This window comes from Prenolepis imparis, unplaced genomic scaffold (genome assembly GCF_030444845.1).
Source record: "Prenolepis imparis isolate NDT839.2.m4 unplaced genomic scaffold, iyPreImpa1.0 SCAF_125, whole genome shotgun sequence".
Taxonomy (NCBI): Eukaryota; Metazoa; Arthropoda; class Insecta; order Hymenoptera; family Formicidae; genus Prenolepis; species Prenolepis imparis.
This window is the reverse complement of record NW_028141283.1, coordinates 66,548-84,386: the sequence shown is the minus strand read 5'-3', so window position 1 is coordinate 84,386 and position 17,839 is coordinate 66,548. Positions and strand designations below refer to the sequence as shown.

Sequence of the window (17,839 nt, the reverse complement as noted above, 5' to 3'; positions counted from 1 at the left end):
GGAGTCACCAGCACCGTGTGCATCGAGAGACCCACGGATAAACCGAGGTCTTGAAGGGGCAGATCGGCAACCAAGGGAGAAATCAGCGACCGACGAGTAAAATAAGTTAAGTTTAGATTATCATCCGTCGACTCGGGACTAACCGACGGCGGGTAATTGCCGAACGAAAGGCAAACTTTAGTTTTTAATTAGCTATCAGGCTCAGCACCGACTGAACCTACCAACGGCGGGTAATTACCGACCGAAGGAATAAGTTATTTATTTCTATAGCAAATATTTTTGTATCGCCAGTGAAGAATAAAATTAGGAATAACTGTAGACGACCCAACTGGCTTAATTGATTTTTATTAATTCGATGTCATATAAAAATACAGACTACGTTTCGACCTTTGGTTCAGGTCCTTATCAAGTCTAAAATTATATAAAAAATAATAATACGAATATATCAAAAAGAAAATCATTTTATGGATGTATAGCGTAAACCAAGTGAAACTAACGATTGGTATAAAGTAAATCATTTAAACATACCTTACGTAACATTTAATAAAATTTCAACAAGTTAAACTTCTCTAAATACATATGATGTGTCAACTAACGTTTCATAGAGATGGTAAAGAACGAACTAAGTTAAACATCCTTTATTCCATCATAAATAGGATTTAAATTCTCTGTGTCTTTATGTAGGTTAATCGTGTTGTTATATTTTTTTATATAAAACATTTCGGCTATCTCTCTTTTCCTAGTATGTGTTTCCCGATGTAAAATATTAAAGGTTGTCCAATTAAAGTCATGTAAATATTCATTTCTATGTTTGCTTATAACATTCTGGTTACTACTATGCAATTTTATGTTATTCATATGTTCTTTTATCCGAGTATTTAGGTGTCTTTTAGTTTGTCCAATATATGTAGCGTCGCAGTCGTTGCAGTCGATCTTATATACAATCTCGGTCATATCCGCTTTAGGCAATTTGTCTTTTCCGCGTTTAATTACATTGTCTAGTTTTTTTGGTATCGTGTAAATAACATTTAAGCCTGTTTTCTTAATAGATCTCGCAATAATATCACTTAAGTTTTTAATATACGGCATTAAAATACAAGAAGAAATATCAAAATCATTCTCTTTGTCAGCAACGTTATGAGAGTTTTTTAAAAAACATGTTCTTTTATAGATATAACGCTCGATGATCGTCATAGGAAAGCAATTATTAGACAAGATTCTTTTTACAATATGTAAGTTCCCATTATGGAAACGATCATCAGATAACAAAATAGCGCGATCAACTAGGTTATTGATGGTGTTCAGTTTGTATTTAAACGGATGATTGGAATAATAATTTAAATATCTACCAGAAGAGGTAGGTTTCCGATACCAATTCGTCATAAGTTTCCCATCGTTTCTAATAACCATTGTGTCTAAAAAGTTAATCCTGTTATTTGTTTCAATTTCATGCGTAAATTGCAGCCGGTGATGATAACTGTTAAATGTAGTCAAAATAGTGTCAATTTCAGTACGCGGTACTACCGCAAAAATATCATCAACATACCTGCAATAAACTGAAATATCAAATTGTAAGGAGCTTAAACAATGTGTCTCAGGATCGTCCATAACTAAATCGGCTAAAATAGGTGAGGGGGGATTCCATCGGAGTACCATGTATCTGTTCGTAGAATTGATCATTGAACAAAAACTTGTTGACTCTAATAAGACTTCGATTGCATATAAAAATTGTGCTAAACTAAAAGTTGTGTTGCATGAAATGTCCGTCCAGCGTTTTTCAATGGATTTTAAAACTAATTCTTTAGGAATGTTTGTGAATAGAGACGTAACATCAAGTGAAATCAACATTTCACTATCGTCAATATTAACGTTCTTGATTTTATTCGCGAAAGTCCAACCAACTTTAATATGGGAAACAGGTTTCGTAACTGACTGTTCCAATATATCATGAATAAAGCGCACTACATTGTAAACCGGACTCCCAAGAGACGAAACAATTATACGTAGAGGATCGTTAACTTTGTGGATTTTCGGTAAACCATAACATCGTGGGAGATTTCCGTTAGTGGTATTAAGACGTTTGTATATTGTATTATCAATCAATTTGTTATCACGCCAAGATTTAATTAAAGAATTAATTCTGCTGGATAGTTTCCTAATAGGATCTTTTTTCAGTTTAATATACGTAGATTGATCATTAAGTGACACATTCATTTTGTCAATATAATCTTTATTGTCTAAAATTACTGTAGTTTGGCCCTTATCGGCATTAGTAACTAAAATGTCCTCGTTGTCACGTAAGAACTTATGACATTGCTTAGAGCTATTGATAATATGTCTATCTATGAAGCTAGTGTGTTTCTTTTTACTAAGATATCCATGTACCGCATTTGTTACTTCGTTCCTTGTCGATTCAACAAGATCTTTGGGGATCTTAGAGCAATTAATTTCTAAGTTCTTAGCAACCTCAATAACAGTATTAATGCGGTCTTTCTTATCATTCTGTAAAACGGGCATGCCGAATTTTTCTCCTAAGCTTAAAATATCTAAAATATTCTCAGGGATTATTTTATTACTGAGATTTACTATCCATTTCGATCTGTCAATATTACTAAAGGGGTTAAGTGAAACTTTATTCTTTCGAATTAGATTGTCGAACTTTTTGATAGCGTTAATCTTTTTTGTTTGATTAAAAGTAAATAGTTTATGGTAATTAAATTCAAAAAATCTATCCAATAAATTCCGTGGAAGAGAATCAAACATTCTTTTTTCAATGATATGTAGTTTAGAATGTAAGTACTTTAAGTTAAAATTTAAATCTTTAATTTCTAAATTCAACAATCTAAGTCGAGTATGTCTAGAAAAATAATCAAATTTTTGGTTTACGCTATTACTGTGAAAAAAGATGTTCATTTTCAGTTTCATGATGTGTGTTGGAAGAACATCAAATCTTCTGCAGCGTAGTAAGAAAACTAGTTGTTGTTTCGATGTAAATATCTTCTTCTTGTTATGAATCCATGATTTCAATAATAATGTGTGGTAAAATCCACATTGATCTGAGATTGTTTGAAAAAAACCATCTATCCGTGTAAGCACCATCATTCGGTCAATGTGCAATAACATATAGCAAATATTTTTGTATCGCCAGTGAAGAATAAAATTAGGAATAACTGTAGACGACCCAGTTTAGTTATTAAAGACGACTTTAATTGGACAACCTTTAATATTTTACATCGGGAAACACATACTAGGAAAAGAGAGATAGCCGAAATGTTTTATATAAAAAAATATAACAACACGATTAACCTACATAAAGACACAGAGAATTTAAATCCTATTTATGATAGAATAATAAAGGATGTTTAACTTAGTTCGTTCGTTACCATCTCTATGAAACGATAGTTGACACATCGTATTTAGAGAAGTTTAACTTGTTGAAATTTTATTAAATGTTACGTAAGGTATGTTTAAATGATTTACTTTATACCAATCGTTAGTTTCACTTGGTTTACGCTATACATCCATAAAATGATTTTCTTTTTGATATATTCGTATTATTATTTTTTATATAATTTTAGACTTGGATTAAGGACCTGAACCAAAGGTCGAAACGTAGTCTGTATTTTTATATGACATCGAATTAATAAAAATCAATTAAGCCAGTTGGGTCGTCTACAGTTATTCCTAATTTTATTTATTTCTATTTAGCTCAGCACCGACTGAACCCACCGACGGCGGGTAATTACCGACCGAAGGGAAATTTTATTTTACTTTTATTTTACCACCGACCGAACTTACCAACGGCGGAGATAATTAGTTTTAAAATTATTAAACTTACCGACTGCCGAGGTATGATCAAGGCAGAATAGAATAAGTTAGACTAAGTGAACACGCCAGAGGCGTGCGAGAGAATGCGCAGGCGCGAGGCAAGAACCCAGAGTGGGGAGCCAAGCATATAAGCGAGAGCGGAGAGACTCGAGGCTTTTGCTCTTTCGAGTTCGGGTAGCAACGCGACTCGAGACGTCCGAAAATAAAGTCCGTGCAATAAAAAGTTGTGATGCGAAACAGATGCGCAATAGCTTGCATGTATTAATTTTGTTATGTAATCAGTTTTATGTTTTAAATATTTTAAAATAAATATTTTAATATTTATATATTTAAATATATATGAGTGAGTGATTACTTAATAAACCTAAATCCCGTACGTGCTGACGTCCGACGAGAAAACCAGGGCAAGCGACGACGGTGGAAGGAAGCTGCCACATCCTGATGGATCCTGAAACAATAATTAACACAGTTAATCATTAAACAGTGTGGGACACAAGTGTTGCGTCATTACGCGAAGGAACAAAGGTGACGGTTGGATGACGTCATCTTGTGCCTTTGTTACAAAGACAAAGGAGACTACGCAGCAGCCGCAAACAGCGAAGCAGTAGAGGTGCTCAACCTGGGGTTCTCAATCTGGGGATCCAAAATCTTGTCCGTGGTACGGAAAAACGGACTGGCGACCGTAACAACAAAGGTAGGAAACCTGTGTTTTCTTCAATCCCTTACTCTCGACCTTTTTCGTCTGGTCACAGTAAAACTGTGCTAATCCGCGAGAAATATCAATTCCGTAATCCGCTAATCTGTCTCGGAAACGAAGTCCGGCGTGCTGTTCCTTTGGGAAGTACACGCGGTGATCAAATCAAATGGTAGAGCCAAGAAGAAGTTAAAACTCTCGATTGGCGACCGTGACAGGACGTTGCTAGAAGCAGTGTAGTAAGTGCTTTAGGGAAACGAGTTCGTGTAACGCGAATTTGAGAAACGTGCGCGACGTGATAATCGTTTTAGGAAGTGCGTAGCTATACGGCAAACGGTGTCGGAAGAGCTTTAAGATTAGCATAATGGCCGACAAAGACGAGAGAGAGTGTGAGGAGAGAGCGAGCGAAATCGCTACAAAAATCCCGGGACCGGTGAAGCATACGCCGACTCGTGGGGAAAATATCGCGAAACTCGTAACCGGAAGTCGAAACGAAAGTGTGACGAACGCGAGCGAGAACACGAAAGTTGAGATCATGTCGCGAGATACGGAAGTACGCGAAAAGGTAACGACGCGTTCGAAGTCAACATTGAGCGCGGAAGAAATGTTGGGTGTCAAGTGCGCGGAAATAGATATGCTGCGCGCACAGTTAGACAAAGTGACAGAGAGGTTAGGAAGGATGATGACCGAGTCGTCCAAAACAATTCCAAGGTCACAAGTCGATAATGAAGGAAGGGAGATGACCGGCGGGCACGCTGGTATAGATAACTACCAAACCGATCCAACGGTCGGTTGTGACCGAACGATGGGTCTTGAGAGTTCGGGAGTTATGTTGTTTAGGTAATTTTCCTACCTTTAACACGGTCGCCAGTCCGTTTTTCTACATCACGGACAAGATCTCTGGATCCCCAGAATGAGAATCCCTTCACCAGATGAGTACCGCTGCTGCGTAGTCTACCTGGTCCACAGACAAGACCTCTGGATCCCCAGGATGAGAACCCCTTCTCCAGATGATCACCACTACTACTTAGTTTACCTTGTCTACAGACAAGACCTTTGGATCCCCAGGATGAGAACCCCCTCTACAGATGAGCACCCTTACTGCTTCACTGCTCGCGGCTACTGCGTAGTTTCCTTTGTCAGAGACAAAGGCACAAGATGACGTCATCCAACTGTCACTTTTGTTCGTTATATGCAATGACGCAACACTCGCGTCACACACTTTGTTAATAATTAATCGCATTAATTATTGTTTCAGGATCCACCAGGATGTAGCGGCTTCCAGTCTATGCGTCAGGGCCTGTCCAGGATTCACCGAAGACGTCACCACGCACAGGATTTCGGTTTATGGATAAATAAACGAGCACTCGATTTTATATTATAAATATATAAAATATTTATTTTAATTAAATATAAAATAATACCCTTCACATCCAAAACAAAATAAAATATACTTCACGCACAATACAAAATAAAATCTCTTTGGTTAAAATTGCACGACTTGACTCATGCGTCTTTCCGCGTCGGTGGTCGCGAGAGCAAGAGCCCGGAATCCTCTCTCGGCTCTCCCTATATAGCCGAGCCCCCACTCTGCGTCGTCGAGAGCTCCTTGCGCCTACGCATTCTACAAGTAACGCATACGCTCCTTAAAATCTAGATACATATTATATCGTTTGCGCTTATTAGATATAACTGTTTACAGTCCAATAAACGCTTAAATGTAACGCAACAAATAATAATTAATAATTAAATATAACTAAATATAATATGGTTATCTCCTCAATGGTAAGTACCATTGATGGTAAGTTCGAGTGTCGGTAAGGTTACCGACTGTGCTCGGTCAGTAAGTCGGTAAGTTTTGTTGTGTACATTTTACAGTCGGTCACTTATCGTCCGTCGGTAAGTGGTCAGACTCGACGTGTAAAATATTTTTCCTCGGGTCGGTTAGTTACCGACCGTCGGCTGTCGGTAACTGTTTATCTTCTGTCACTTAGTTACCTCAGAAGAAGTCTGCAGCGGCTGACCTCTTTCCCTGGTCCCGGATCTGGTCTGTCGGGACCCCTTCGGCCGTCTTCTCCTCTGTAGACGGGCTTGGCGGTTGTTTGGCTGGCTCCTTGCTGGCTCCGGCTGTGACCATCCTCTCCACCCGGACCTGCGGTTGCACGGTAAGGTAGGAGGTGACCGTATCATGCGAGTCAGGCAGGGCATGGTCGGTAACGAGTCGACGGACGATAAGTTATCGACAGTGTCGAGGTCAATTAGTAACCGACTAGACGCGATTGAGGCTCGTGGTAAGGGAAACGCGACCGAAGCGAGACGCGCCGAGACTAAAAGTATCCGCGATACAACGTCGAGCGATGAAGAAGTTTCCGGGGGTCCTTTCGTAATCATCGGTGAAAATACGATCGTAGCTAAGTTATCGAGGGGGGGTTGGTTGAAGAACCCATTCGAGGAACTAAAGTTCACCGGGAGGAATGACGCGCAGAATCCTATCAAATTTCTACGGAAATTCGAGAATATCGTAAAGTACGAGAGGGTAGACGAGCGTGACCAGCTTTACTACTTTGGTAGGTGCATGCGTGGCGCGGCAGCCAGCTGGCATGAGATCCGCGATCCCGACGATATAAGCGACGCGAAGGAAGCGTTCAGAGACTATTTTTGGGGCGAGGAGCAACAGCGATTCCGCGAAGAGGTATACAACGGGAAGTATAAATACGATTCCGCAATCTCGATGTCGGAATACGCGTTAAACGTATCCAAGCAAGCCAAATATTTGTCACCGCCAATGTCGGATCACGGAGTCATTAGATGCGTAAAGAGGCATTTTGGCGAGACCATGGCTAGAGAAATTATACCGACTACGGTCAAAACAGTCGAGGAGCTTATCAAACTGTTATCAAGACGAACTAGATTACGAACGTAAAAGGATACAAGCGCAGAAATCGCGTACCGAAACGCCAAAGAATAGATCAGAATATCCAAATAGGGATAGGACGGGTGCAAAGAGATTCGCGAACACGAGTGAGCGAAACGGAACGAGCTCGAAACCGAATCATGGGGACGCAGCTAATAACGCGAAACGCGAAAACTCGGAATACGCGCAAAATACCGCGTGTAACGTCGAGAAAACAGAAAGTGTCGGTAAAATGGGCAATAAAGAGATCGCGAAATACGACAAGAGTGCCGATAAGAAAGCATTCAAACAAGTGTCGGTAAGAAACGAGCTCAGCGAAAACAAGTAGCGTCTATCGATACGAGAGAGGAGACGAGCGAAGCGGAAGAAAACGCGGAACCCGACAGAAAAATCGCGATTATGAGGACCAAAGAGTTGGTTCGCGAGATCGATGATCTATCGAGCGAAGGTCAGAAGAAATCCGACGCGAGGGCAATGCCGTATGCGACGGTGAGGTTAGGAGACATGTCGGTAAAAACGTTGATCGACACAGGGGCACAAATCTCAGCCATAACGAAGACCCTGTACGACACGTTGACGGCAAAGAAGATCCCAATGAGGATCATACCAATAAGAAAGTTTTCTCTGGTGGGAGCGTTCTCAGACCGGGGACAGCCGATAGCCAATCGGGTACAGCTAACTTTCAAGCTGATGGATAGGGAGTTTACCTACGAAGTATACGTGGTAAAAAACTTATCATACGACATGATCTTAGGTCATGATTTTTTAACGGAAAACACCGCTACATTGCACTGCGATATAGAGCGGTTCACCGTAGAGTTTCCCTCGGAAAAGGAAAATATTGTCGAGTTGAACGCGATCGACGTAGATACCGTGGAGAGGCAATTAAAAATAATAATCAACAACAACGGCGAGTTGTTCGAAAACATGATAGGGTGCGTGACGCATTACCGACACGAGTTAAAAATGAACACCGATAGACCGTACAAAGCTAAAATATATCCTGTACCAGAGGTACATAGGAATCGGGTGCGCGAACATTTAGCGGAACTCGAAGACCAGGGTATAATAGAAAGAGCCACGACTCAATACGTCAACCCAGTAGTGATAGTGGTAAATAAATCTGGTGATATTAGGCTCTGCGTAGATGCGCGCGAACTAAATAAAAGAATGACGAATGACCACGAGCAACCTCCGACGATCGACGAAGTTTTCCGCCGAATAGGCAGCAAAAACTACTTTTCGACATTGGACGTGGCCAAAGCGTTCTGGCAGATTCCTTTAACGAACGAAAGCAAGCGTTACACCGGATTCATGTTCGATAACAGATCTTACGTCTTTAAACGACTACCGTTCGGCCTGAAAACGGCAGGAGCCGCGTTTACACGGGCGATGCGAGCGGCGATAGGAGACGAATGCGACGCGTTCACAATCGCGTACCTAGACGACATTCTGATCGCGTCGAATACGATAGAGGAACATCTATTCCACGTCAATTACGTACTCGAGAAGTTACGTAAAGTAGGATTTCGGTTGAACTGGGAGAAATGCGAATTTCTCAAGACCGAAATAACATATTTGGGTCACACGTTCGATAACGTAACAGCCGAGATGAATGAGAGTACCAAAACCGCGATTAGGAATTTCGAGAAACCAAAGAATAAAAAAGCCATCCAAGCTTTCCTAGGTCTTGTAAATTGGGATCGCCGTTTTGTAAAAAATCTATCTAGATTAACTAAACCTCTAGAGAATATGCTGGAAAAAGCGACAAAATTCCAATGGACAGACGAAACGCAGCAAGCGTTCGAGTCGATAAAACAGGCGTTCGAAGACGCGAATAGATTATTCGTGATCCGTCCGGGATTAAAATTCGGTATATACATCGACGCATCCAAATACGGGTTAGGCGCGATGCTGTACCAATACGGCGACGATGAACCGGAAAATAAATTCACAATAGCCTATGCGAGCCGTAGCCTCAAAGGGGCTGAATTAAACTACACGGTGACGGAGATAGAATGTCTCGCATTGGTGTGGGCCTTGAGAAAATGGCACACTACGTTGCTAGGCCGACATGTTAGAGTTCATTCCGACTATCGCGCGCTTAAATTTATAAACGCATGCGTGGACGATAGTTTGCGAATCGCGAGATGGATCGCGTTCCTAAACGAATTCAATCTCGAAATAATACACGTACCGGGAAAAGAAAACAAAATCGCGGACACACTGTCGCGTAATAATATCAAAAACGATTACGTAAAGAAAGAGGAGAAAACTAAGCGTATCGCAGCGATAAGCAAACCGAACGACGACACCGAGACGTCGAATTGGTGCGAAATGATTGCGGAAGCGCAACGGGCGGACGAGGAACTGTTGAAACAAACTCGCGAACGTCCGGAAAACTTTTTAGAGCGCGAGGGTTTGATTCGTTTAAATTTGCATGACGGAGATCGCCTGATAATTCCAGAGTCGATAAAATGGAAAATTATCAACCGGGTACATCATTACCTACTGCACTTCCGACAAGGTAACCGACTTTGTGGAGAGGTACATGTCAATCCTAAATCTCGAAAGAACAGTGCGAGACGTAGTAGCGTCCTGTGACGCGTGTCAAGCTACTAAGTATTATACGAGACCAACGAGAGGTACAGAATATTATAACTTACCTCTGAAACCAGGCCAAACAATTTCGTTAGATTTATTCGGGCCACTTCCGCAAACCGCACGCGGAAATAAGTACATCCTAGTATTAATGGATCAGTTCTCCAAGCTAACGAGACTTTTCCCTCTGAAAAATCAAAAACTAGACTCGATTATGGATTGTTTGCAATTAGAGTACTTTCCAGAGGTCGGTATACCGGACGAGATACTGACCGACAACGCGGGTCAGTTTATAACTAATAGATGGCGAGAGTTTGGGACGGAAATAGGGTTTTCGACCCGAAAGACGTCGCCATATAACCCTCAGTCCAACCCGGTTGAGAGGGTAATGCGCGAATTAGGACGCGTAATTAGACGAAAAGCAAACCGGATGGGATAAAATTGTAAAGAGACCCGAGATCAACATCAACGCAACAACACACCGGAGCACGGGTTACCGACCGGTGGACCTACACCCAGGGTACGAAGAAGTTCTTTGGATCGACCCCAGGTTCACATCTCAACGCAACGTCGACCCCGAAGATGAGGATACCGACCGAGCGGAAAGAGAGGATGATCTGGAACAGAAGATAAACAAAGCAACCGCAACACTCGAGAAGAGGGCAGCACAGCGGAAAATCCAAACCAACAAACACGGTGAGGCGAAAGCTTACCAACCAGGCAGCAAGGTGTGGCTAAAACTCCACCGCAGAAGCGACGCCAGCCGTCGGTTAACCAAGAAGATACATCTCGTGTTCGACGGACCATATACCATCCGACAGGAAATCCGACCGAACGCATACGTATTGGAGGATGAAGATCAGAACGAAATAGGAACATTCAACTCCAGACAATTAAAACCGCATCGTGAGGCAAAATTAAAACCTCAAATACAAATAAACATGATGAAGCCCGAAATACCGACGAAAGGGATTAAGCGACAGCAAGTCAATAATTTCTTGATCAACTTAAATGAACAAGAAAAGGAACTTACCTGGAGCGAGCCGGAAGGAAACTCAACGCCGAGAGACCTGGAGATCACAGACGACGAAGCAGAGACGTCAACAGTGAGTCAGGAGGTCAACCAGCAATCCCTGAAAAGAAAAAGAAGAGAAAAGATTAGCGAGAAGGGGATGCGCCATATATCAAGAATAACCAAATTGATGTACGGAAACAAGCAAATTCCGTTCACGATGGGTCTAGTAGAAGGTCAAGTGATGAAAATCTTGATGGACACACGTGGAGAATTTAATGTGATCACTAAAAAAGCAATCGAAAGAATCGAAAGAGATGGACACATCCTGGAGAGAATAAAAAATCCAGAAAACATCCCAGCTTATCTAAAAAGAGAGAAAAAGATCAGAATCCGAGCAGTTCCAATAAAAATGGAAGCCTACGGAAAAAAATTAAATGTAGAAGCAATGATCCTTGAAGGAGACGAACCGTGTCTCATGATTGGAAGGATAACGCGAAGAGAATTAGCCAAAAGTCTCAATAAAAGCAGAAGTGGATCGATAGAAACATAATACGCATTAACGAGATGAAGCGAACACATATCTTTGGAGTCCAGGGGAGCAGACAGCCAAGATGACCAGAAGGATGACCAGAAACCCGGAGGAAGCCAATGTCAATCCCAAAACGAAGAACCACCTAAAAAGAAACAAAAGGTGCGCGATAGCAGAGTCACTCCGATAATATCGGAAAATTTATTTTCCGACGGTGAAAAAAGTGCACAAAGCAATAAAAATGCTGAAAAAGACACAAAAGTGAAAATAATCAGCGAAAAATTGACAGACACTCTTAGAGACTTTAAGAATAGTCGTAAGAAACAATCCGAAACTAATCGGAATTTAATTTTAAATAACGTAGATTTAAAACACGATATAGAAAAATCACTAGATTCTAGTGATAATATATAAAACAAGAAACGACGAATGAAGTCGAAATAGTCGACGAATTATCAAATTCGCCGACAGAAACAATAATATTAACACCTATCGATAACGAGATAGAAAGCGGTGCAATGGCGACGCTAAACACCCAAAATTTAAAGAAATTGGTTAAGAACAAAGATAAATGCATAATTTTCGAGAATTCAGCCAAAATTAAAGAAGTTACTAAAGAAAAATCACTAGAATCTAGTGGAAAATTAGAAATATATAATTATGTAACACAAATATACGATTCCGAAAGGAAATATACCAACAATCCACTAACAAATCATAAAATAGTGAATATCGATGTTAAAAATAATAATTTAACGTTTAAGAAGATAAACAACATGAAAAACTTAAACAATAAGTTAGAATTAAGCGAAAAATCGCGAGAAACTGTAAAAAACACGATTTTTCAAAAAGTCACTAGCCTAGGGGAAAATATTAATGAAGCGAACAATAAAGATGAAACTTCAAAACACACCCAGGATAGATGGCAGAAGGACAACGACCGCAGCCACATGGAAACAAGCCCTGAGGTCAAGATCCAATATGGCCGTACCAAAGTGACAGCTAACACAACGTGCTACGAAGTGTCAAAGAAATCCATATAAATTATGGACAAGAAACAGCAATCCAGCTCCGTACAAAAGTTCTACCAAGAGGAGGACGCAGAATATGAGAGAGCGCTACAAATAATTAAACTAAAAGACGTCAAAAGAAGACGAGACGCACGGACCAAAATGCTGAAAAAGTTCACGGACACGGAAGAAGAGTACGCGAAATACACACCTGAGGAGATTGACGAACTCATCAACACGGAGGCTGAAAAGTCAAACAGAGTCAACGCCATGATCATTTCAGTATTAAAGGCACAAGGAGTATCGCAAACTTACTATGACAAATCAGTCATATAGGACGAGAACAACGAAAACCTATATGAAGTGCAAACAATCATGGAGGTGAAATTCCTCAAGAATAGAATAGAAGAAGACAGAGCATTCAGTGCGGAAATCATAATTGATAAAGGTAAAAGGCTTAAAAACTTCAAAGTGCTATCAAAAGAGCAGATGGACGAAACCAAAACCATCGATCAGATACCGACCGAGGGACAAACCAAAACTATCGATAAGGTACCGACAGAAAAAATACATAACTCACCAAAGATAATAAGTAACATTAAAATAAAAGACGGTGATAAGAAACACAAAATAAACAAATCATCAATAAAGATGACTGAAAGCACAATACAGTCAATTAAAGAAAATATCTCACCAGCCAAGGACGAGACAAAGAAACGGAAGCTAACAGAAGACAACCACCAAACAAAAGCTCAAACAAATAAAGAGCTTTGTCACGACATAAAGTCGCGACAAATCCCTTTAGGGGGGAATATGAAGCCGGAGGTGAAGCTAATAAGGATTAGTCCGCCAATCAAGGAAACAGCCAAGGACGAAGCCGGAACGTTCAAGATACCGAGGAAACCGAGGAGCCCGATCAAAACGCCGGAGTCACCAGCACCGTGTGCATCGAGAGACTCACGGATAAACTGAGGTCTTGAAGGGGCAGATCGGCAACCAAGGGAGAAATCAGCGACCGACGAGTAAAATAAGTTAAGTTTAGATTATCATCCGTCGACTCGGGACTAACCGACGGCGGGTAATTGCCGAACGAAAGGCAAACTTTAGTTTTTAATTAGCTATCAGGCTCAGCACCGACTGAACCCACCGACGGCGGGTAATTACCGACCGAAGGGAAATTTTATTTTACTTTTATTTTACCACCGACCGAACTTACCAACGGCGGAGATAATTAGTTTTAAAATTATTAAACTTACCGACTGCCGAGGTATGACCAAGGCAAAATAGAATAAGTTAGACTAAGTGAACACGCCAGAGGCGTGCGAGAGAATGCGTAGGCGCGAGGCGAGAACCCAGAGTGGGGAGCCAAGCATATAAGCGAGAGCGGAGAGAGACTCGAGGCTTTTGCTCTTTCGAGTTCGGGTAACAACGCGACGCGAGACGCCCGAAAATAAAGTCCGTGCAATAAAAAGTTGTGATGCGAAACAGATGCGCAATAGCTTGCATGTATTAATTTTGTTATGTAATCAGTTTTATGTTTTAAATATTTTAAAATAAATATTTTAATATTTATATATTTAAATATATATGAGTGAGTGATTACTTAATAAACCTAAATCCCGTACGTGCTGACGTCCGACGAGAAAACCAGGGCAAGCGACGACGGTGGAAGGAAGCTGCCACATCCTGGTGGAACCTGAAACAATAATTAACACAGTTAATCATTAAACAGTGTGGGACACAAGTGTTGCGTCATTACGCGAAGGAACAAAGGTGACGGTTGGATGACGTCATCTTGTGCCTTTGTTACAAAGACAAAGGAGACTACGCAGCAGCCGCAAACAGCGAAGCAGTAGAGGTGCTCAACCGAAGGGGTTCTCAATCTGGGGATCCAAAATCTTGTCCGTGATACGGAAAAACGGACTGGCGACCGTAACAACAAAGGTAGGAAACCTGTGTTTTCTTCAATCCCTTACTCTCGACCTTTTTCGTCCGGTCACAACCTCACGTGGGCAAACCCCTCCGCTGAAAGACTCATCAGGCGATGGAGGGTGGCAACGGAGAAAGAAATTCTATCCGATCACCAACACGTAGAATTCTCCGTTGTCGCCACTCCTAGAGAGGTCATGGTCCGCCAAGCAGAAAGGAAAACAGATAGGAAGCTGTGGGCCCTCAAGAAGATGGATGGAGACGCATTTATGGCGTTAATACACGGGGCCCTTCTTACGAGAGGGGCCACGGACGAATGGAAGCTTAAGGACAAGCTGGAATGGACACTGGGAACGGTAGAGGAGGCATGTAATGTCTCCATGCCGAAGACTAGCTTCCGGCCATCAAAAAAGCGTATTGGTGGTCGGAAGACATAGCGGAATGGAGAAAGCTGACTATAGAAGCCAAGAGAAGGGCAACTAGAGGCAGACACAGAGACGGTCATGAGGAAAGATGGGCAGAATACCGAGAAAGGAGGGATAATCTCAGAAAGGAGATAAGAAAAGCAAAGGCAAGATCCTGGGGGGAGCTGCTCTCCTCCCTTGACAAAGATCCGTGGGGACGTCCGTATAAGATGATCTTAGGAAAACTTAAACAAACGGCGTCCCCGCTGACGGAGTCAATGGACCCCCAATTCGTCGAAAGAGTCGTTGACGCTCTGTTTCCCTCGATGGAAGAAGGACTCAACGACCCCATTCCGGAGAGGGAAATAGAGTGGAACGAAGACGAGTTGGGGGTCACGAGGGGGGACGCCATCGGAAGAATAAAAAACGGAAATGCACCCGGTCCCGATGGCGTCCCTGGCAAAGCCTGGGGTCTTGCATACAAGGGCCTAGTTGACGAAATGAAGGAGATGTACATCTGCCTGCGGGAGGGAAAATTCCCCCCAATTTGGAAGAAGGCGAACATCGTCCTTCTTCCGAAGGAGGGCAAGCCGCGGGAACAGCCCTCCGCGTACCGGCCGATATGTTTACTGGACGAGGCGGGGAAGGTATTAGAACGGATAGTTTGTGACCGCCTCGTTCGGCACTTGTCCCGGGAGGGTCCTAATATCAACGAAGACCAATACGGATTCCGGATCGGACGATCCACCATTGATACAATCAAGAGGGTTCACTCGATCTCGGGGTCCGTTATGGAGGAGGGCGGGGTGTTGCTAGCCGTCTCGTTAGACATCTCAAATGCTTTCAACACCGTATGTCGACCGGAACGCGAGGAGAATAGAGAGAACGGTGTCGGGTGGTGTTCCACAGGGATCAGTGTTAGGTCCATTGCTGTGGAACATCACATATGACACTGTCCTACGGACTGCCGTCCCCCCTGCTACGCAGATGACACCCTAATACTGGCCGGAGGAGGAAACTGGGGGGAAGCCGTCGCCAGAACGAACATGGCGACAACAAGGATCGTGAGAACAATTCGGGCTGTGGGACTTAAGGTGGCGCCCCAGAAAACGAAAGCAATATTCTTTTATAATAGAAGACATGGGGCGCCATCAAGAATCAATTTAACGGTAGCAGGCACCTCCGTTTCAGTGGGGACCCATATAAAATATTTGGGTCTCCACCTAGATAGCCACTGGGCCTTCGGCGAGTATTTTCGCCGCATAATCCCCAGGGTGGAAAAAGCGGCCATGGCCTTGAGCCGTCTGTTGCCAAACCTTGGGGGACCAGCGGAAAGTGTTCGCCGATTGTACGCCGGGACTGTGCATGCCATGCTGCTGTACGGTGCTCCTATTTGGGCTGAGAAGATGGTGGCCACCCGACGCCTGAAGGATGCCCTAAGGCAAGTCCAGCGTAGGGTGGCCAACCGAATATGTAGAGGGTACTGTACGGCAAGCTGGACGGCAGTGGGGGTACTCGCTGGAGTGTCCCCAGTGGACCTCCTCGCCCGCATGTACTCGGATGTATATAACCGAGTGCGAGAGCTACAGCGGGCGGGGATTATAGTGACGGACAGCACCCGGCGTGCAATAAGGACACAGTCTCGACGTGTCCTGATAGAAAGATGGGCGGGCCTGTTAGAAGACTCTAACCTTCCAGGCCGCAGGACAGTCGAGGCTGTTCGTCCATGCCTGGTCCAGTGGCTAGACAGGGAGACAAAGGAAGTATGACGTATCGTATGACACAGATGTTCACCGGTCACGGATGTTTTGGTGAATATCTGTGTCGAATAGGAAAGGAGAGGTCCACAGCCTGCAATCACTGCGGGGACCACTTGGACACGGCCCAGCACACCCTGGCCGAGTGGAATGGCGAGAGGTCGGAGCTGGAGGCGAAGATCGGGAGAGACCTCTCCCTCCCGGCTGTGGCGAAAGCCATGGTCGGGATGGAGAGGGGATGGGCAGCGGTTTCCTCCTTCTGCGAACTTGTTATGACGCAGAAGGAGGAGGCTGAGAGAGCGGGAGAGACGGGGTAGGAGGGGGAGACTTGTTCTCACCCCTGAATCCCGGGAGGAAAGGGACGACTTCTCTTGGCTGCCTGGGCGAAGAAATCGCCGTGGCGGGGGCCGGGGGAGGGTCGTTCCCCCCACCCCAGATAATACTGTGGTAAAATGAGGTTGTCGGGGGGGGGAACTGGAGACTAAGTCTCAAACTCCCCCCCTACGACCTCTCGGGAATTGGGGGTGTGGGCGATCGGGCCTCGCTTTGGCAGGGTCTGCTCACCCTAGCCCCAAAACGGGCAACCTCCTCGATTGCGGCCGAATCCTAACTCCCAAGGGAGCGGAAGGAGCCGCAATCGTGGAGGCCGGAGTGGGGGGGGTCGCGCGCCTGCGGGGGTTGGATCTTGGCCCGGCCACCGGGGGCGCGCGGCTTCCCCCTCGGACGGAGATGCGGCGGTGGGTGCCCTCTTACCGGGAGCCGCAAGGCACCGGGGTGAGGGCATCGCCGCCGTAGAGAGAGTTCCCCTCCCTCAGAGGGGGGCTCTCTGGCGAGAGCCTCCGGGGCTGACTGTCAAATCCAACTCCCCTTTGGGGGTAGAAGGAGCACCAGTCTCGGAGGCGGGGGGGGGGGCCCGGCTCGAGCGGGAATACTCGAGCCGTGACCCTTCCCCCCAAACTCTTTGGGTGGGCGCGGCGTGGGGTCGGTGCCGTCCTGCGCCGCAACCGCGAAGTCCGCACGATGGCGGAGGGAAGGGTCACTCCTGTGACTCCCCCGAGAAGGAAAAGGCAGGGGGTGCGGAGTAGGCATGGGATACCAGCATCCTCCGCACCCCCTACCTAAACGCCCGAGAAGGACACCCGGTGTGATTTTAGTGCG

At 44.0% G+C, this 17,839-nt stretch overlaps 1 protein-coding gene across 1 annotated transcript; it reads left to right on the top strand.

Annotated features, from left to right (window-relative positions):
- Positions 1 to 16,213: 16,213 nt before the first annotated feature.
- On the top strand, positions 16,214 to 16,998 carry LOC145947709 (uncharacterized). The gene is made up of 2 exons (XM_083057485.1): positions 16,214 to 16,365; positions 16,623 to 16,998. Exons 1-2 carry the CDS (start codon positions 16,214 to 16,216, stop codon positions 16,996 to 16,998), a joined length of 528 nt encoding a protein of 175 aa, XP_082913611.1.
- Positions 16,999 to 17,839: the final 841 nt, after the last annotated feature.

Excerpts from the sequence above, each read along its gene's own strand:
- LOC145947709 (XM_083057485.1), top strand. The coding sequence starts at position 16,214 with ATGGCCTTGAGCCGTCTGTTGCCAAACCTTGGGGGACCAGCGGAAAGT. Across the intron at positions 16,366-16,622 it reads CGCCTGAAGGATGCCCTAAG|GCCGCAGGACAGTCGAGGCT; the intron begins GCAAGTCCAGCG and ends CTAACCTTCCAG.